At 44.1% G+C, this 21,934-nt stretch overlaps 1 protein-coding gene across 1 annotated transcript in view; it reads left to right on the top strand.

Annotated features, from left to right (window-relative positions):
* Window positions 1-1,075: 1,075 nt before the first annotated feature.
* Window positions 1,076-21,934, top strand: part of LOC128699352 (zwei Ig domain protein zig-8) — a 307,848-nt gene continuing 286,989 nt past the window's right edge. The window contains exon 1 of the mRNA XM_053792012.2: window positions 1,076-1,969. Coding sequence (XP_053647987.1) covers window positions 1,918-1,969 — 52 coding nt within the window. The 5' untranslated portion in view covers window positions 1,076-1,917. The remainder of the gene's footprint in view (window positions 1,970-21,934) is intronic.

Genomic DNA, 21,934 nt, shown 5'->3' with positions numbered 1-21,934 from the left:
TCTTTGACTGGGCCGTCATGTTCACTCACCCTCCGTAACAGAACACCAGTGTATGGGAAGCGAGAGGACACAGTGTTCCATTGTGATCTCTTCACCACCGCTGGACGACACCCGAACACACGGATGCAACTTTCAACAATGTTCGGAAATTTCATGTTTTCTGGCTTTTTTTTTTTTGGCTGAGTAGCCCTTCCCCCTCCTAAACACACACACACACACACACACACACACACACACACACACACACACACACACACACACACACACACACTTTAACACTGTAGTAGATTAAAACATCCCTAGACACAACGGGGGGAGCGGGGGTAACGAGATAAAAATCAAGACCAAGTCAGTTGCAAACTCTCAATAAAGAATAAAGCTTTCTCTGACCTAATCTTCCAATATTCTCAGCTGCATTAGTAGCGACTGTGCGGGAAAAAATCTTTTTATAATAATTTATACAAGTCTGGTCATCACCTGTGTGGGCGAAACGTTGTCAATAAAGGATCACATTAAACTGCATATGTGTTCATATTTCCACTGTGTCGGTATTTATAACATTTATTTCCATCTGGTCATCACCTACTAGGCTAATCAAGTCTTTATACTTGACAGCTGTGGAGCGTCAACATTCACATATTTCCTGCCGTACGAGGTATGTATGTTTTAATATTCTAAGTGAGTTTCAATCCTATATAAAAGAAAGGTGTATGTGAATTGTAGGAGTGCTGTGGGATTGTTGTGGGAGGTGCTGTGGGAGATGGGTGAGGTGCTGTGGGAGGTGTGGGAGTGCTTTGGGAGATGGGGCAGTTGTGGGAGGTGCTGTGGGAAATGGGGAGGTGCTGTGGGAGATGGGGGAGGTGCTGTGGGAGTTGCTCTGGGCGATGGGGGAGGTACTGTGAGAGGTACTGTGGGAGATGGGGGAGGTGCTGTGGGAGATGGGGGAGGTGCTGTTGGAGACGGGGGAGGTGCTGTTGGAGACGGGGGAGGTGCTGTGGGAGATGGGGAGGTGCTGTGGGAGATGGGGAGGCGCTGTGGGAGTGCTGTGGGAGGAATGCTGGGTGGCTGGCTGGCAGGTTCCAGCGTCAGTAGAAGGTGCTGCCGCGTCACGGTAACATACACAACACTGCGCCGTTCTCCGCCACACTCGCACACACCCCGCGCTATACTTCCCAACTTTCCGCCACTGCCTGGTTTCTCCCCTCCTAAAAAAAGACAGAGAACCCTACACCCGCCTGGGCTTAAATGGACGGCAAGATGTAGCCAGTGTACCGCCTGGGACTACAGCAAGACTTCTAACTTCAAAAAAGTTTCGCTTGTGATGTAGGCAAACAAAAATGTTACACAAAAAATAACAGTAGGGAAGACTTGGAAACAGAAGAATGGCGTGACAGAGAGTGTTTAAACCTCTCTCTCAATCCCTCCCTTTTACTCCCCTTTCCCTCCTTTCCTCCCCTCTCCCAAGCAAAGATAATCATCATCAAGATTTAAGAACACAAAAATATATATAAAAAACAGTTTAGTTGTCCCTAACGAGCAGACAACACGGAGATTTCAGAACTATTTATGGCAACATTTACTAAAAAAAAAAATATATATATATATATACATATTTTTTCCCACTTCTGGAGAAAGTGTGTGTGATACAAGGTGAAGTGACACTTGAAGTGATACTGAAGTGACGCTGAGGTGATACTGAGGTGACACTAAAGTGATACTGAGGTGACGCTACTTAGGTCTCATTTACCACGTGTGTTGTGATAAGAGGGAGTAAGGGGAGAGTGATGAAGGAGAAATAGGGAGGAGATAAAAGGGGGAGGGGGTTAGCGAGGGGACTGAGTCCAGCGGGAGACACTCAGAAGGGTGAGGGGAAGTGTGGAGAAGTGAGGATAGACCTGCCTGACGATAACCACAGATATGAACACAGTCTTCGGCCTGGTTGTCACTCTCGCGGTCTCTGTCCACTTGGGTGAGTACTCCAAACCCGTGTGTTGTACTACAGTTAACTGAATGGCTATGTCTAGTTACCCATGTGTCTAAATCCATGAATGGTACACAGTGCCGACAAGGTGATACACAAGTGCTACATCTGGGTATCTTTATTTGTAGACGTTTCGCAATCCAGTGCCTTGATCAATACAAATCCATGGATGTACTCTACGGCGCTGTTCAACTCCAAAGTTGAGGGACTGATAACCTCATCTTTTATCTAGAGTTCTACAGTCTTCCCATTACATCCATGGATTTGTATTGATAAAGCCACTGGATAGCGAAACGTCTACAAATAAAGATACCCAGACATTGCACATTTGCCTAAGTCCAATTTGACATACCGTTTAGTCTAAATTAGCGTATTGTTTGGTCCAGTCTGTTCGGTCTGGAGACCCGTGTTGTTTGGTCCTGTTACCAGCCCACTGTACAGGGTGACCCAAAAGTCTGGATACACACTTCTGGACTCTTATAGTCATGTGTTTCCAGACTTTCAGGTCACCCTGTACTTCATTATCTATTATACTCTCACGAATTCCATTTTCCTATAATCTACTGCATTATAGGAATTATTTAATTTTTTTATGTCGACCAGCTAGCTATCCTGCCTGGTGATTGTTGTCACCGATGATGGAGTGTGAGGCACCGAAAAGTTTGGATGAGGCATGAAGATATTTGGATAATAAACGATGATATTCACCAAGACTTTGGTGCCTCTTTCTCAAGTCCTCTTATATTCCCAAGAGAAAAATCTCTTTTCGAAAGTTATATATATAAATATATATATGTATATATAAATATATATATGTATATATAAATATATATATGTATATATAAATATATATATGTATATATGTATATGTCGTGCCGAATATGTAAAACTGGTCAATTAGCAAGAACTCATTTAAAATTAAGCCTTTTCTAAAATTTTCTCTTATACGTTTAAAGATATAATTTTTTCATTAATGTTAATGTAAAAATTTTTAATTTTGCACCAAAAGAATCTTAGAAAACTTACCTAACCTTATTATAACAAGAACAATTTATTTTAGCCTAACCTAACTATATATATTTTAGATTTGTTTACAATAATTTAATACTAAACAAACACAGTGAAATATATTTTTTTCGTTAAGTTCAGAATGATTTTGGCGAAATTACTGCATGCACAAATTTTCATTTGTCCTATATGGCAAGATGAGCGTTGCTATTTAAGCCAAAATCGCAAGTTCTGCCTATTCGGCACGACATATATATATATATATATATATATATATATATATATATATATATATATATATATATATATATATATATAATAATAATAATAATAATAATAATCCACATGGAGACAAACTAAAAAAACTAATTGATCTGTATATTTTGATAGTGGAGGGAGGGCGGGATAGGGGTCTCCCTTGGAAAGACTGGAGGGAGTGGGTAAAGGAGGTTTTGTATGCGAGTGGCTTGGACATCCAGCACATAATAGTGAGTGAAGGCAAGTGGTGTTTATGACATAATGTGCTGTTGGAGTGTGTACAAGGTAACATTTATGAAGGAATTCAGGGAAACCGGTTAGCCGTACCCGAGTCCTGGAGGAGGGAAGTACAGTGCCTGCACTCTGAAAGAGGGGTGGGGATCTTTGCAGTTTTGAGGGGCATCTGAGTTGTAGTATTGGTGCGCCTCTGTAAGACAGTAATAGTCTGAGTGAAGGTGTACGCGTTTCTTTTTCGGGTAACTCGAGCTAGGCGTGAGAAAGCCAGCGTTAAAGACACACACACACACACACACACACACACACACACACACACACACACACACACACACACACACACACACACACACACACACACATACATTGATATTACTCTACCTCACCATAATATTACTCTCCCTCACCATATTACTCTCCCTCACTATATTACTTTCCCTCACCATAATATTACTCTCCCTCACCATAATATTACTTTCCCTCACCATAATATTACTCTCCCTCACCATAATATTACTCTCCCTCACCATAATATTACTCTCCCTCACCATAATATTACTCTCCCTCACCATAATATTACTCTCCCTCACCATAATATTACTCTCCCTCACCATAATATTACTCTCCCTCACCATAATATTACTCTCCCTCACCATAATATTACTTTCCCCTCACCATAATATTACTCTCCCTCACCATAATATTACTTTCCCTCACCATAATATTACTCTCCCTCACCATAATATTACTTTCCCCTCACCATAATATTACTCTCCCTCACCATAATATTACTTTCCCTCACCATAATATTACTTTCCCCTCACCATAATATTACTCTCCCTCACCATAATATTACTTTCCCTCACCATAATATTACTCTCCCTCGCCATAATATTACTCTCCCTCACCATAATATTACTCTCCCTCACCATAATATTACTCTCCCTCACCATAATATTACTTTCCCTCATCATAATATTACCCTTTTCACTATATCACTCTCCCTCACCATAATTTTACTCTCCCTCACCATAATATTACTTTCCCTCGCCATAATATTACTCTCCCTCACCATAACATTACTCTCACCATAATATTACAGTAATATTACTCTCCTTCACTATATTACTCTCCCTCACCATATTACTCTCACTCACCATAATATTACTCTCCCTCACCATATTACTCTCCATCACCATGATATTACTCTCCCTCACCATATTACTCTCCCTCATAACATTCTCCCTCGCCATATTACTCTCCCTCATTATAACATTATTCTCCCTCACTATAACATTACTCTCCCTCACCATATTACTCTCCTTCATTATAACATTCTCCCTCACCATAATATTACTCTCCCTCACCATATTACCCTCCCCCACCATATTACTCTCCCTCACCATATTACTCTCCCTCATCATATTACTCTCCCCACCATAATATTACTCTCCCTCACCATATTACTCTCCCTCACCATAATATTACTCACCCTCACCATATTACTCTCTCATAGCATTCTCCCTGGACATTTTACTTTCCCTCACTATATTACTCTCCCTCACCACATTACTCTCCCTCACTATAATATTACTCTCCCTCACCATAATATTATTCTCCCTCACTATAATATTACTCTCCCTCACTATAATATTAATCTCCCTCACCATAATATTACTCAATATTTCTCTCCCTCACTATATTACTCTCCCTTACTACATTAATCTCCCTCACTATATTACTCTCCCTCACTATAATATTAATCTCCCTTACTATATTAATCTCCCTCACTATATTACTCTCCCTCACTATAATATTAATCTCCCTCACTATATTACTCTCCCTCACTATAATATTACTCTCCCTCACCATAATATTACTCACAATATTACTCTCCCTCACCATAATATTACTCATATTACTACTCTCCCTCACTATAATATTACTCTCCATCACCATAATATTACTCATATTACTCTCCCTCACTATAATATTACTCTCCCTCACCATAATATTACTCATAATATTACTGTCCCTCACTATAATATTACTCTCCCTCACCATATTACTCATAATATTACTCTCCCTCTCTATAATATTACTCCCTCACCATAATATTACTCACAATATTACTCTCCCTCACTATAATATTACTCTCCCTCACCATAATATTACTCATATTACTCTCCCTCACCATAATATTACTCTCCCTCACTATAATATTACTCCCCCTCACCATAATATTACTCACAATATCACTCTCCCTCACCATAATATTACTCTCCCTCACTATATTACTCTCCCTCACTATAATATTACTCTCCCTCACTATATTACTCTCCCTCACTATATTACTCTCCCTCACTATAATATTACTCTCCCTCACCATAATATTACTCACAATATTACTCTCCTTCACCATATTACTCTCCCTCACTATATTACTCTCCCTCACTATAATATTACTCTCCCTCACTATATTACTCTCCCTCACCATAATATTACTCTCCCTCACTATAATATTACTCTCCCTCACTATATTACTCTCCCTCACCATAATATTACTCTCCCTCACTATAATATTACTTTCCCTCACCATAATATTACTCTCCCTCACTATAATATTACTCTCCCTCACTATAATATTACTCTCCCTCACTATAATATTACTCTCCCTCACCATAATATTCTCTCATGCGCTGATTTTGCCTAAACTGTTAGAGTTTTTATTTATTTATTTCCTTGTGCATGACTGAGTGAAAAATTGATAAATTGGTACTGGCAGGATTACGTTTATTGATGTGTAATTGATTGCTGACCTGTGTGTGTGTGTGTGTGTGTGTGTGTGTGTGTGTGTGTGTGTGTGTGTTGTGTGTGTTGTGTGTTGTGTGTGTGTTGTGTGTGTTGTGTGTGTGTTGTGTGTGTGTTGTGTGTGTTGTGTGTTGTGTGTGTGTTGTGTGTGTGTTGTGTGTGTTGTGTGTGTGTTGTGTGTGTTGTGTGTGTGTTGTGTGTGTTGTGTGTGTGTTGTGTGTGTGTTGTGTGTGTGTTGTGTGTGTGTTGTGTGTGTTGTGTGTGTGTTGTGTGTGTGTTGTGTGTGTGTTGTGTGTGTGTTGTGTGTGTGTTGTGTGTGTTGTGTGTGTGTTGTGTGTGTGTTGTGTGTGTGTTGTGTGTGTTGTGTGTGTGTTGTGTGTGTGTTGTGTGTGTGTTGTGTGTGTGTTGTGTGTGTTGTGTGTGTTGTGTGTGTTGTGTGTGTGTTGTGTGTGTTGTGTGTGTTGTGTGTGTGTTGTGTGTGCGTTGTGTGTGTTTTGTGTGTCTGTGTTTACCTGTGTTTGCAAGGGTAGTTTCAGCTCCTGGCCCCTTGTCTCTGCTGGTCGATACTGGGTTCTTTCTCTCCTAGCTGCCTTTGCCTTGTCATATTTATTCATAAAGCCATGTATGGATTCTGCCTCTACCACTTTGCTGTCTAGGTCGTTCTGCTTCCTGACATCTCTAAGGCTAAAGTAGTAGTTCCCAACATCTCTGTGACTAGTATATGCTTTTAACTTCCAGCTAAATGTTTTTGATTCCAATGATAATACTTCCCTAAATATTCTGTCCAGCTCCTCGCAAACTTCCCGGTCATTCCTAGTGAGCTTCCCTCCTTCCTTCCTTCTTCATCCTCATTACCTGGTTCTTCACAGTTGTCTGCCTGATGTGGTTGTCCATCAACTTTGGCTTTTGATGCTACGTCGTTCTCAAATTGTCGTTCAACCTCTCTCTCACCTTCGTGTATATATTTCTGGCTCTTCTGTTTGCTTCCCTGTTCTCTGTCATTCTTTGCTTCCTATATGTTTTCTACGTTCTTGCACTTTTAGCTTTCGCCTTCCTGCACCTGTTTTGACTGTTTTAACTTTCAATAATTAAGTAATAAGATATTACAAGAACTCCAATGGAAATAAGTTAATGTCTGACTTTTTTAGGTTATCATAGGTAATCTACACAGATGTTGCTATGTACGATAATTTGTGTGTACCTGTACCTGAATATTATTATTATTATAAAGGGGAAGCGCTAAACCCGTAGGATTATACGGCGCCTGTGGGGGGATGGAAGGTATTCAGGGTTAATTTAGGGAACTGGAGCACAGATCCAGTTCCCTAGATCAAGGGCCCCTCACCATCAAGGAACCTTCCTTGAGGGGTGTACCTGAATAAACTTACACCTCTGGGTGAACCATGGACTCTGTTCTTGACTATGCTGCTCACTGCTATGAACTTCTCTGCCTCCCGGCACTCTCCTGCTACATTCGCCATCATTTCATCTGCTGTCTTTCCTTCTAGCTTCCTTTCCCATGATTGAATTTATTCCACCAGCTTTATACTTTCTCCCTCTCCTTCGCTATGTGACCCTAGGGTCACCGTGGCCGCTATCCCTTCTCTACCAAGTGGGGGAGAGGGATGGGGATGGCGGGTCCTCGACTTTCCTTCACCTTCGTGGAGTAGATGCCATACAATGCCACATGTCGCTCATCTTGCAATGTTTAATAATAATACCTTTATTTCTACAAGTACATGTACAAGGTATACAGTCCTAGCTGACATCAATGACATACTGCTTTACAAAAAGCCGCTTGTTATGCAGAGCATTTCGTGCAAATTAGGTCAGTTTTGTCCCAGGATGCAACCCACACCAGAGGACTAACGCCCAGGTACCCATTTTATACTGATAGGTGAACAGGGACACCAGGTGTCATGGAAAGACGTCCTAATGTTTTCCAGCCGTACCGGAGATTCGAACTCCGGACCTCAGTGTGTGAGCCGCGTGCGCTAGCGATCGAGCTACTGTTCAGTAAGCCTGCTGCAGTGTTGCTCCTTAAGTTCTTATGAATGTCTTAGTGACTCGACATTCTCAGGTGTTAAGAGCACTTCACTGGCATCCTTAACTGCCAGTAATGGCAGCAGAGCCCCAAGGCAGAGCACATCTGGCTCCTGTAGCCAACAAAGTTTGAAAGACCCGTCAGTTTCAAATCTGGCACCTTGTACAACACATACGGCTGTGTGTCTCCTGCGTGGGTGCGCACGGGAGCCGGACTCCTAATTCCCCGACCTCTAATTTGACGTGTGCTCCGACGTCTAGTCAAAGACAAGCGTCAGAGAGCATCGAGACTCATTGAAGTGATTCAGTGGATCTCTGGATCTAAGTTGGAGGCCACACTGAGAGGAGCTGTGATCTCGTGGGTGTTACTAGTTCATGGCTCAAGCTGAGTGTTCCCTTATAGCGATGTGGTGACATTCAGATACGATGACCACCTATCATATTATTTAGGAAAGAAAATATTGACGTTCAAAGTACCACATAGAGTCCCCAAGTAGGCAGCAGACCAGCAGCAGTTAAGTCTTTTTCTCCACCTTGATAAATGAGACACTTGTACAACATTTGGGTATCTATTCTGGAAACGTTTCGCCACGCAGTGGTTTCTTCAGTCCAATGCAGAGAAAGATGAAAGAAAGATGGGGAGTTTGAGGGACTGATTACCTCAAAAGCCTCGTCATTTTCCATCATTCTCTGCATTTGACTGAAGAAACCACTACGTGGCGAAACGTTTCCAGAATAAAGATGCCAAAATGTTGCGCAAGTGTCTCATTTATCAACTTACAAGTTTTGTAAATCCTTTCTCCACCTTGCTCATTAAGTAGATTGCAAATCCACAATCTTGTGCAAGGATGGTAGGGACCTAACTGATGAGTAGTGGCGTTGGTATAGGACTTAATGGGAGTCAGTCCTAGAGCTGGTCAAGTGTCATTCGTCACCTGCAACGTAAGCACCTACGTGTCAGCTCTACTCTCAGTAACTAAGTGCGCCTGACCAGGTAACAGGTGTCATCGAGGACATCAAGCTGGTAAGTAGCCAGTGTCCAGTATACCTGGCTTGATAGCCACGTTCTGGAGGAAATGATTACCACGGCTGGTGGGTTCTAGGTGACAGAACTGCTCTAGTTAAGTCAGTCAACAACACAAACGAGGGAAAAAAGTACATTTTCCAGGACACATTGCTTAGGAACTGCTTCATACTCTCATAGAGTCCTCTTTGAAGTCAGGTTTGTCCCTCCATACTCTCTATTCCTTACTACCTTCACTACCTTCGCTACGGAGCCTCTCATATTCAATGTTGCCTTACATCAGAGTCACTCAGGATGAACACAAGGTCCAGCCTCACTGGTTCGTCGCCTCTCTCTTGCTCTCTAGATATGTTCTTGACAAGTTAACACATGAAGTTTTCCACCGCCATCTCCATCTCTCCACGTTTTCAGTCCTCCATGTGGCTCCAGACTTTTCCAGTATATTTCCTCATGGATGAAGTCTCCCATGATCAGTAGTGCTGCACTACCCGGTGTGGGATCTTCTACCTCCGTTACGCCCACTATCGCCCTGTTATATCCCGTCTTCGTCTCCTGCTGTTTAATAGTCAGTTGTACATCACTGTTATTATCACCTTGGTTCTCCCCCCCCCCCAAAGTTTGCGTGTCCCTTTTATGTAGTCATTCGACCCCTCTCTGTTTATTCCATTCATTTCCTCAAAAATCCACTGGTCTCTGAACTGCAATGCTACTTCCTCCACCTGCTCCGCTTCCTCTGTCCTGTCTCATTATTTCATATCCTTCTGAAAAAACCACATCCATAATCACCTCTGTGAGCCTAGTCTCTGTTACTGCTACAGTGTCTGGGCATGCCTCCACTATTCTCTCTCATTTGTTATCAAATTACATTAGTATACTACTCTTCCATTTTCCTGTCCGTTTTTGTGCTCATGTTTTCGGGACCCTGTTCTGGTTCTTGTCTCTGTGTCAGGGAAGGAGTGAGCATAGAAGAGGTTTGGGGTAAGGCTGGTTGTGAGAATGGATCTTGCACTGGAAGGAGGGGTGGGGCTGTGGATGATGGTGAGAGTGGGTGGGGAATCGAGGGGAAGGAGGCTTGGGGCTGGGATAGGAGGGGCTGTGAGAAAAGATCCTGCACTGGGAGGAGGGTTAAGATCGGGGATGTAGGTGGGGGAGGAGGGGAAGCAAGGCATGGTTTCTGAGTTAGTGTGTGTGTGTGTGTGTGTGTGTGTGTGTGTGTGTGTGCGCTCACCTATTAGTGGTTGCAAGGGTCGAGTAGCAGCTCCTGGCCCTGCTTCTTCGCTGGTCACTACTAGGCCCACTCCCTCCCTGCTCCATGAGCTTTATCATACCTACTCTTAAAGCTATGTATGGATCCTGCCTCCACTACATCATTCTCTAGTGTGATCCACTTCCTGACAACTCTATGGCTGAAGAAATACTGTGAGAGAGAGGGAGAGAGATACACAACCGTGTGTGTGTGTGTGTGTGTGTGTGTGTGTGTGTGTATATATATATATATATATATATATATATATATATATATATATATATATATATATATATATATATATATATATATACACACGCACACACACTCTATCTTATCTTATTCTTCTAAAAATTATCAACATACAGTTGGTCGTACAATTTATAAAATATTTTAATCTCCTTTCATACGAGTCTGGATGGATAAAAATATTCTGCCTTACATTCATTTTTAAATTTTATTGAGAAGCTTGCAAAGTGTGTCTCAGCTGTGTTGTAATGTGTCCCACCAATGTTGTGGCTCAGCTGTGTTGTAATGTGTCTCAGTTATGTGTCTCAGCTGTGTTGTAATGTGTCCCACCTATGTTGTGTCTCAGCTGTGTTGTAATGTGTCTCAGTTATGTGTCTCAGCTGTGTTGTAATGTGTCTAAGCCGTGTTGTAATATGTCTCAGCAAGGAAGTGGCTCAATATTAGCGACTTCTGCTACAAACCGAAGCGTCCGGGTACGATCCTAAGGCAGCTGGAAACGTTGCCCAAGTCTTCTTACACCTGTTACCCCTGTTCACCTAGTAAGTGACAAGTACCTGGGTGTAGTAGCAGTCAGGTACCTGGGTGTAGTAGCAGTCAGGTACCTGGGTGTTAGTAGCAGTCAGGTACCTGGGTGTTAGCAGCAATCAAGTACCTGGATGTAGTAGCAGTCATGTACCTGGTTGTTAGTAGCAGACAGGTATCTGAATGTTAGTAGCAGTCAGGTACCTGGGTGTTAGTAACAGACAGGTACCTGGGTGTAGTAGCAGTCAGGTACCTGGTGTTAGCAGACAGGTACCTGGGTGTTAGTAGCAGACAGGTACCTGGGTGTTAGTAGCAGTCAGGTACCTGGGTGTTAGTAGCAGACAGGTGCACCTTTGTCTTGTCGCAAACCTTTGCACATTCTCTAATGTCTTGACGTGCTTGACCAGGTGTTGGTTCCAAACTAGTGCTGCATTCCCAAATATGGGCCTGACGCACAGAGTGTACAGAGTCTTCAACGATTCCTTACTGAGGTATCGGAACGCTATTTTTATGTTTGCCAGACGCCCATATGCTGCAGCAGTTATCTGGTTGATGTGCACCTCAGGAGATGTGCTCGGTATTATACTCACCCCAAGATCCTTTTCCTTGAGTAAGGTTTGCAGTCTTTGGCCACCTAACCTATACTCTGTCTGCGGTCTTCTTTGCCCTTCCCGGATCTCATGACTTTGCATATGTGTACATGTGTGTGTTAGTTACCATTTTGTTCTAGACACATGTAGATTAGACACTAGGCCTGTTGTATATGCGTGCGTGCGTGCGTGTGTGTGTGTGCGTGTGTGTGTGTGTGTGTGTGTGTGTGTGTGTGTGTGTATACTCACCTAATTGTACTCACCTAATTGTGGTTGCAGGGGTCGAGACTCAGCTCCTGGCCCCGCCTCTTCACTGATCGCTACTGGGTCCTCTCTCTCTCTGCTTCCTAAACTTTGTCATACCTCTTCTTAAAACTATGTATGGTTCCTGCCTCCACTACTTCACTTGCTAGGCTATTCCACTTGCTGACAACTCTATGACTGAAGAAATACTTCCTAACGTCCCTGTGACTCGTCTGAGTCTTCAGCTTCCAGTTGTGACCCCTTGTCCCTGTGTCCCCTCTCTGGAACATCAAATCTCTGTCCACCTTGTCTATTCCCCGCAGTATCTTGTATGTCGTTATCATGTCTCCCCTGACCCTTCTGTCCTCCAGTGTCGTCAGTCCGATTTTCCTTAACCTTTCCTCGTATGACATTCCCTTGAGCTCTGGGACTAGCCTTGTTGCAAACCTTTGTACTTTCTCTAACTTCTTGACGTGCTTGACCAGGTGTGGGTTCCAGACTGGTGCTGCATACTCCAGTATGGGCCTAACATACACAGTGTACAGTGTCTTGAACGATTCCTTATTAAGGTATCGGAACGCTATTCTCAGGTTTGCCAGGCGCCCGTATGCTGCAGCAGTTATTTGGTTGATGAGTGCCTCCGGTGATGTGCTCGGTGTTATGGTCACCCCAAGGTCTTTCTCCCTGAGTGAGGTCTGTAGTCTTTGTCCACCTAGCCTATACTCTGTCTGCGGTCTTCTTTGCCCCTCCCCAATCTTCATGACTTTGCATTTGGCTGGATTGAATTCGAGAAGCCAGTTACTGGACCACATGTCCAGCCTGTCCAGGTCTCTTTGCAGTCCTGCCTCATCCTCGTCCGATTTAATTCTTCTCATCAACTTCACGTCATCTGCGAACAGGGACACTTCAGAGTCTATTCCTTCCATCATGTCGTTCACATATATCAAAAATAGCACTGGTCCTAGAACTGACCCCTGTGGGACCCCGCTCGTAACAGGCGCCCACTGTGATACCTCTTCACGTACCATGACTCGTTGCTGCCTCCCTGTCAGGTATTCCCTTATCCATTGCAGTGCCCTCCCTGTTACATGCGCCTGATCCTCCAGCTTCTGCACTAATCTCTTGTGGGGAACTGTGTCAAAGGCCTTCCTGCAGTCTAAGAAAACGCAATCTACCCACCCCTCTCTCTCGTGTCTTACTTCTGTTACCTTGTCATAAAACTCCAGGTTTGTGATACAGGATTTGCCTTCCATGAACCCATGCTGGTTTTCATTTATAATCTTGTTCCTTCAGGTGTTCGACCACTCTCCTCCTGATAATCTTCTCCATGACTTTGCACACAATACATGTCAGAGACACAGGTCTGTAGTTTAGTGCCTCGTTTCTGTTTCCTTTCTTAAATATGGGGACTACATTAGCTGTCTTCCATTTCTCAGGTAGTTGCCCAGTTTCAAGGGATGTGTTGAAGATTGTGGTTAGAGGCACGCACAGCATCTCTGCTCCTTCTCTAAGGACCCATGGGGAGATGTCCGGTCCCATCGCCTTTGAGGTGTCAAGGTCACTTAAGAGCTTCTTCACCTCCTCCTCGGTTGTTCGTATGTCGTCCAACACTTGTTGGTATATTCCCTCTTGATGTTCCCTTCTGTGCTGTCTTCCCACAGCCCTTCCTGTCTCTACTGTAAAAACTTCCTTAAATCTCCTGTTCAGCTCCTCACATACCTCCTGATCATTTCTTGTGAGTTCTCCACCTTCTGTCCTTAATCTGATCACCTGGTCTTTGACTGTTGTCTTCCTCCTGATGTGGCTATACAACAGTTTCGGGTCAGTCTTGATTCTCGATGCTATGTCATTTTCATACTGTCGCTAGGCCTCCCTCCTTACCTGTGCATACTCATTCCTGGCTCTGCGACTGATCTCCCTATTTTCGTGTGTTCTCTGCCTTCTGTACTTTTTCCATTCTCTATTGCACTTTGTTTTTGCCTCCTTACACCATCGGGTAAACCAGGGGCTCGTTCTGGTCTTCCCGTTGTTACTGTTGCCCTTGGGAATAAACTTTTCCACTGCCTCCTTGCATTTTGTTGTTACATATTCCATCATTTCATTTATTGGCTTTCCTGCCAGTTCTCTGTCCCACTGGACCTCCTGCAGGAAGTTCTTCAACCCTATGTAGTCCCCTCTTTTATAGTCAGGCTTTTCCCATTCAACTCCTGTTATTCTCTCCACTTGCAGCTCTACTATGTATTCAAAGCACAGAACCACGTAGTCGCTAGCTCCTAGGGGACTCTCATACTTGATGTCCTCAATATCTGAGCTGCCCAGGGTGAACACAAGGTCCAATCTTGCTGGTTCATCCTCCCCTCTCACTCTGGTAGTGTCCTTAACATGTTGGTGCATGAGGTTTTCCAGCACCACGTCCAGCATCCTGGCTCTCCATGTTTCGGGACCCCCATGTGGCTCCAGGTTTTCCCAGTCGATCTCCCTGTGGTTGAAATCCCCCATAACCAGCAACTTTGCTCTGCTGGAATGAGCTCTTCTTGCCACCTCAGTAAATGTGTCCACCATTGCTCTGTTGCTCTCTTCATATTTCTGTCTTATCCTCCTGCAGTTCTGTGGTGGATTATACATCACTGCAATGACCACTTTGTGTTCCCCAGACTGAAGTGCACCTGCTATGTAGTCCCTTTCTCCCGTCTCATCTATGCCTTCCATTTTCTCGAATTTCCATCTGTTTTTTACGAGCAGAGCAACCCCACCTCCCCCCTGCCCCTTCTATCTTTCCTCATGATCTGGTATCCTGGTGGGAAGATTGCATCTGTTATTGTCTCCGTGAGTTTTGTTTCTGTAACTGCTATGATGTCTGGGGACTTCTCATTGATTCTTTCTTGCCATTCCTCATGTTTATTCGTTAATCCATCTGCATTTGTGTACCAAACCTTCAACTTCTGTTCTAATACTGTAACTGTGGTGCGGGGGGTGGAAACAGAGGGATCGGTGTGTGATGGTTGGTTTGGATTGTTCAGTTGCCTTGGGGGTGTCGTGGCTGGAGTCCTTCTGCAAGTGTTTGTGGGGGGTGCGCTTGTCCTTCCATTTGATCCTGGGTTATTCTGCTCTCCTATTTCATTTCCTCCCATTTCTCCTTTGGTTTTTGAACTCTCTCTTTCATCGTCTTCTTTTCGTCCTGTGTTCTGTCTCGATCGAGGTACACACTCCGGAACTCCTGCTTGCCTCTCAACCGTGCTTTCTCCTGCAGGATCATGGTTCGGGTTGATTCTGCCTTGAAAATTACTTTGAGAGGCCGATTCATTTTCTTTGTGAACCACCCAATTCTCCGAAAATTTGCCACCTGGGTCATGTCCCCCTCGCCTATCACCTTCATGATATCTTCAATCGCTTTTTTCTCCTCCTGCTTTCTTTCATCATAAGTTTCCCCTTTAGCTTCGTCTAGCCCATAGACAAACACGGATCTCTCCCTTTCCACCTCCCACTGTGACTCCCATTGCATCCTCTGATGTGTTTCAGTTTCTTCCCGTGGAGTGTGTGTGTGTGTGTGTGTGTGTGTGTGTGTGTGTGTGTGTGTGTGTGTGTGTGTGTGTGTGTGTGTGTGTGTGTGTGTGTGTGTTTGTGTGTGTGTAATTTCTAGCTTCAACAAAGAATAACTGCCTTGTGTACAACACATCAGGTAGTGCTGTACATTTTTTGTTCAACACGGATATGTTAAAATTTGCAGGCGAGGTCCCGCGGCCTCTTAAAGGAGACGATCCACTGCTAATTCCTAAACGCTGTCTTGCCCAGTTTAAAGATTTACTCAAAATATTTTCTACACAGTCTTCATGGTTTTTATTAATTCTGAATAAGTTCACTTGATGTTGTGTCCTGGAGACCAAGCAAATATTTGTGATTATATTTTCATATTATTATTATTATTATTATTATTATTATTATAAATATTCTTCTTAATATTACCCTTGACTAGGGTGTGACTGGTAAGTCTTGTGGCATGTTGATACACATCCTTAGGCACTAACGTGACCCCTCCCATCCATCAACTAACACTATCCTCACCCCTCCATTCCTCAAACACTATCCTCATTCATTCCTATTCCTCATCAAGCACTATCCTCACCTCACAACACTCAACAAGCACTATCCTCACCTCACAACACTCAACAAGCACTATCCTCACCTCACAACACTCATCAAGCACTATCCTCACCTCACAACACTCATCAAGCACTATCCTCACCTCACAACACTCATCAAGCACTATCCTCACCTCACAACACTCAACAAGCACTATCCTCACCTCACAACACTCATCAAGCACTATCCTCACCTCACAACACTCATCAAGCACTATCCTCACCTCACAACACTCATCAAGCACTATCCTCACCTCACAACACTCATCAAGCACTATCCTCACCTCACAACACTCATCAAGCACTATCCTCACCTCACAACACTCATCAAGCACTATCCTCACCTCACAACACTCATCAAGCACTATCCTCACCTCACAACACTCATCAAGCACTATCCTCACCTCACAACACTCATCAAGCACTATCCTCACCTCACAACACTCATCAAGCACTATCCTCACCTCACAACACTCATCAAGCACTATCCTCACCTCACAACACTCATCAAGCACTATCCTCACCTCACAACACTCATCAAGCACTATCCTCACCTCACAACACTCATCAAGCACTATCCTCACCTCACAACACTCATCAAGCACTATCCTCACCTCACAACACTCATCAAGCACTATCCTCACCTCACAACACTCATCAAGCACTATCCTCACCTCACAACACTCATCAAGCACTATCCTCACCTCACAACACTCATCAAGCACTATCCTCACCTCACAACACTCATCAAGCACTATCCTCACCTCACAACACTCATCAAGCACTATCCTCACCTCACAACACTCATCAAGCACTATCCTCACCTCACAACACTCATCAAGCACTATCCTCACCTCACAACACTCATCAAGCACTATCCTCACCTCACAACACTCATCAAGCACTATCCTCACCTCACAACACTCATCAAGCACTATCCTCACCTCACAACACTCATCAAGCACTATCCTCACCTCACAACACTCATCAAGCACTATCCTCACCTCACAACACTCATCAAGCACTATCCTCACCTCACAACACTCATCAAGCACTATCCTCACCTCACAACACTCATCAAGCACACTATCACTCACAAGCACTCACAACACTCATCAAGCACTATCCTCACCTCACAACACTCATCAAGCACTATTCTCACCTCACAACACTCATCAAGCACTATCCTCACCTCACAACACTCATCAAGCACTATCCTCACCTCACAACACTCATCAAGCACTATCCTCACCTCACAACACTCATCAAGCACTATCCTCACCTCACAACACTCATCAAGCACTATCCTCACCTCACAACACTCATCAAGCACTATCCTCACCTCACAACACTCATCAAGCACTATCCTCACCTCACAACACTCATCAAGCACTATCCTCACCTCACAACACTCATCAAGCACTATCCTCACCTCACAACACTCATCAAGCACTATCCTCACCTCACAACACTCATCAAGCACTATCCTCACCTCACAACACTCATCAAGCACTATCCTCACCTCACAACACTCATCAAGCACTATCCTCACCTCACAACACTCATCAAGCACTATCCTCACCTCACAACACTCATCAAGCACTATCCTCACCTCACAACACTCATCAAGCACTATCCTCACCTCACAACACTCATCAAACACTATCCTCACCTCACAACACTCATCAAGCACTATCCTCACCTCACAACACTCATCAAGCACTATCCTCACAACACTCATCAAACACTATCCTCACCTCACAACACTCATCAAGCACTATCCTCACCTCACAACACTCATCAAACACTATCCTCACCTCACAACACTCATCAAGCACTATCCTCACCTCACAACACTCATCAAGCACTATCCTCACCTCACAACACTCAACAAGCACTATCCTCACCTCACAACACTCATCAAGCACTCAAGCACTATCACAACACTCATCAAGCACCTCACAACACTCATCAAGCACTCACCTCACAACACTCAGCACTATCCTCACCTCACAACACTCATCAAGCACTATCCTCACCTCACAATACTCATCAAGCACTATCCTCACCTCACAACACTCATCAAGCACTATCCTCACCTCACAACACTCATCAAGCACACTATCCTCACCTCACAACACTCATCAAGCACTATCCTCACCTCACAACACTCATCAAGCACTATCCTCACCTCACAACACTCATCAAGCACTATCCTCACCTCACAACACTCATCAAGCACTATCCTCACCTCACAACACTCATCAACCACTATCCTCACCTCACAACACTCATCAAGCACTATCCTCACCTCACAACACTCATCAAGCACTATCCTCACCTCACAACACTCATCAAGCACTATCCTCACCTCACAACACTCATCAAGCACTATCCTCACCTCACAACACTCATCAAGCACTATCCTCACCTCACAACACTCATCAAGCACTATCCTCACCTCACAACACTCATCAAGCACTATCCTCACCTCACAACACTCATCAAGCACTATACTCACCTCACAACACTCATCAAGCACTATCCTCACCTCACAACACTCATCAAGCACTATCCTCACCTCACAACACTCATCAAGCACTATCCTCACCTCACAACACTCATCAAGCACTATCCTCACCTCACAACACTCATCAAGCACTATCCTCACCTCACAACACTCATCAAACACTATCCTCACCTCACAACACTCATCAAGCACTATCCTCACCTCACAACACTCATCAAACACTATCCTCACCTCACAACACTCATCAAGCACTATCCTCACCTCACAACACTCATCAAACACTATCCTCACCTCACAACACTCATCAAGCACTATCCTCACCTCACAACACTCATCAAGCACTATCCTCACCTCACAACACTCATCAAGCACTATCCTCACCTCACAACACTCATCAAGCACTATCCTCACCTCACAACACTCATCAAGCACTATCCTCACCTCACAACACTCATCAAGCACTATCCTCACCTCACAACACTCATCAAGCACTATCCTCACCTCACAACACTCATCAAGCACTATCCTCACCTCACAACACTCATCAAGCACTATCACCTCACAACACTCATCAAGCACTATCCTCACCTCACAACACTCATCAAGCACTATCCTCACCTCACAACACTCACAACACTATCACCTCACAACACTCATCAAGCTATCACCTCTCAACACTCATCAAGCACTATCCTCACCTCACAACACTCATCAAGCACTATCCTCACCTCACAACACTCATCAAGCACTATCCTCACCTCACAACACTCATCAAGCACTATCCTCACCTCACAACACTCATCAAGCACTATCCTCACCTCACAACACTCATCAACCACTATCCTCACCTCACAACACTCATCAAGCACTATCCTCACCTCACAACACTCATCAAGCACTATCCTCACCTCACAACACTCATCAACCACTATCCTCACCTCACAACACTCATCAAGCACTATCCTCACCTCACAACACTCATCAAGCACTATCCTCACCTCACAACACTCATCAAGCACTATCCTCACCTCACAACACTCATCAAGCACTATCCTCACCTCACAACACTCATCAAGCACTATCCTCACCTCACAACACTCATCAAGCACTATCCTCACCTCACAACACTCATCAACCACTATCCTCACCTCACAACACTCATCAAGCACTATCCTCACCTCACAACACTCATCAAGCACTATCCTCACCTCACAACACTCATCAACCACTATCCTCACCTCACAACACTCATCAACCACTATCCTCACCTCACAACACTCATCAAGCTTCACCGGCGACAGGTGACCTACTTTGTCAGTTCTCTCAGTGACATTACACAACACCTGAAACACCTGATATTAACACCAGAATAATAATAATAATAATAATAATAATAATAATAATAATAATAATAATTCAGATAATATAGATACTAATACAGATAATATTAATTTCATTATTATTATAATAATAATTAGCGACAGAGCCAATATTCCAGTAAGAGTTACATGACTTATAACAACAGCTTGAAGTTTAAGCGTCGTAAAGCTTGGTAGCAAGCATGAATAAAGCTGATCTTCTTACATCTTAGAAAATACCCTCTGGAGGCCGGGGGGAGCTATGCCCCTCCTCCTGGAAACAAGGGGGTACTGCGCCCCCCTCCCCTGGAAGCAAGGGGAGGTGCATCCCCTCCCCTGGAAGCAAGGGGAGCTGCGCCCCCCTCTGGAAGCAAAGGGGAACTGCGACCCCTCTCCCCTGGCTTCCAGGAGGAGCTGCGCCCCTCCCCGGATAAATCTGACTCAACCTTAGCACGCTATGTTACACCTGGAGGACTCTGGAGAGGTACAGAGGTACACCCTGGAGGTTAAAGAGGCTGGAGTGTGCCGTTATTGTGGGGAAGGTAAGATACCCTCCGCGGTGCGCTCAGGTGACTCTGCATGGAGCCTTCACGCCATTCCTTACGCTTAATGATCCACCCATGCGGGTTTAGTTGTTTTGCAACGTGGGAAAAAATTAACCTTTCTTACTGCTTGTCTAGTGATGGTTCAGGGAGTCGTGATTCAGCTCCTGGTCCAGATCTCCGAAATACATGCAATCCGGGTTAACTAGTTACCCGCGCTGTGCGCTCTGTCGTACCTATCCTTCAAGCTGTGTGTTGTCGCTCCACCCTTCCCTTCCAAGTATGGGGGAGGGGGGTTACTCTCAATTGTGATGGGTTCTCGATTCAAGGAATTAAGAGTTATCCTCCGTTTTCCTCGTATCAAGCCTGATTATCTCAATTCTCAGGCGTTCCATTACCCGTACGCGCTTAGCGCTTCATCAAATAATATATCTAATATTTCCATAGTCTGTATAACCCTTGAGAGTTTAGTGCTTAGTTGTGATTGTAACAATAATTATAATAATAATTTTTATATTCAGCGCGAAGCTCTAAACTCGTAGAGGTCACTGACTGGGAAATAATCAGGTTTGATCCAAGAGGGTTGCTCTGATTCCTTGGATCAGGAGTCATTCACCAGCATCAAGGAACTGATGCAGATACTGATCCTTGTGGGACCCCACTTGTCACCCTTGACCATTGTGAGGCAAATTCTCGCAAAGTCACAAGTTGTGTCCTTCCTGTTAAAGTGCTCTCTGGCGCATTCCAGCGCCTTCCTGTTATTCCAGTCTTATCCTCAAGTGTTTGTAGCTTAGAGAAAAAGACTGGACAAATACATGGGTGGTTTTGATAAGAACTTGTCTTGAATGGGCCAGTAGGCCTTCTGCAGTGTTCCTCCATTCTTATGTTCTTATGTCTATTGTGATGTACGGTGTTAAATCCTTCTTGGAGTCCAAGAACACGCAGACCACCTGTAACCTACCTCTCTCTCTCTCTCTCTCTCTCTCCTGCCTTATGTCTGGTACCTTGTTACGCAACTCTTGCAGGTGTGTGTGTGTGTGTGTGTGTGTGTGTGTGTGTGTGTGTGTGTGTGTGTGTGTGTGTGTGTGTGTGTGTGTGTGTGTGTGTGTGTACTCACCTAGTTGTACTCACCTAGTTGAGGTTGCAGGGGTCGAGT

This window comes from Cherax quadricarinatus, unplaced genomic scaffold (genome assembly GCF_038502225.1).
Source record: "Cherax quadricarinatus isolate ZL_2023a unplaced genomic scaffold, ASM3850222v1 Contig4, whole genome shotgun sequence".
NCBI lineage: Eukaryota > Metazoa > Arthropoda > Malacostraca > Decapoda > Parastacidae > Cherax > Cherax quadricarinatus.
Note: the sequence above shows the minus strand (reverse complement) of the source record. Positions and strands in the feature narration are given on the sequence as shown.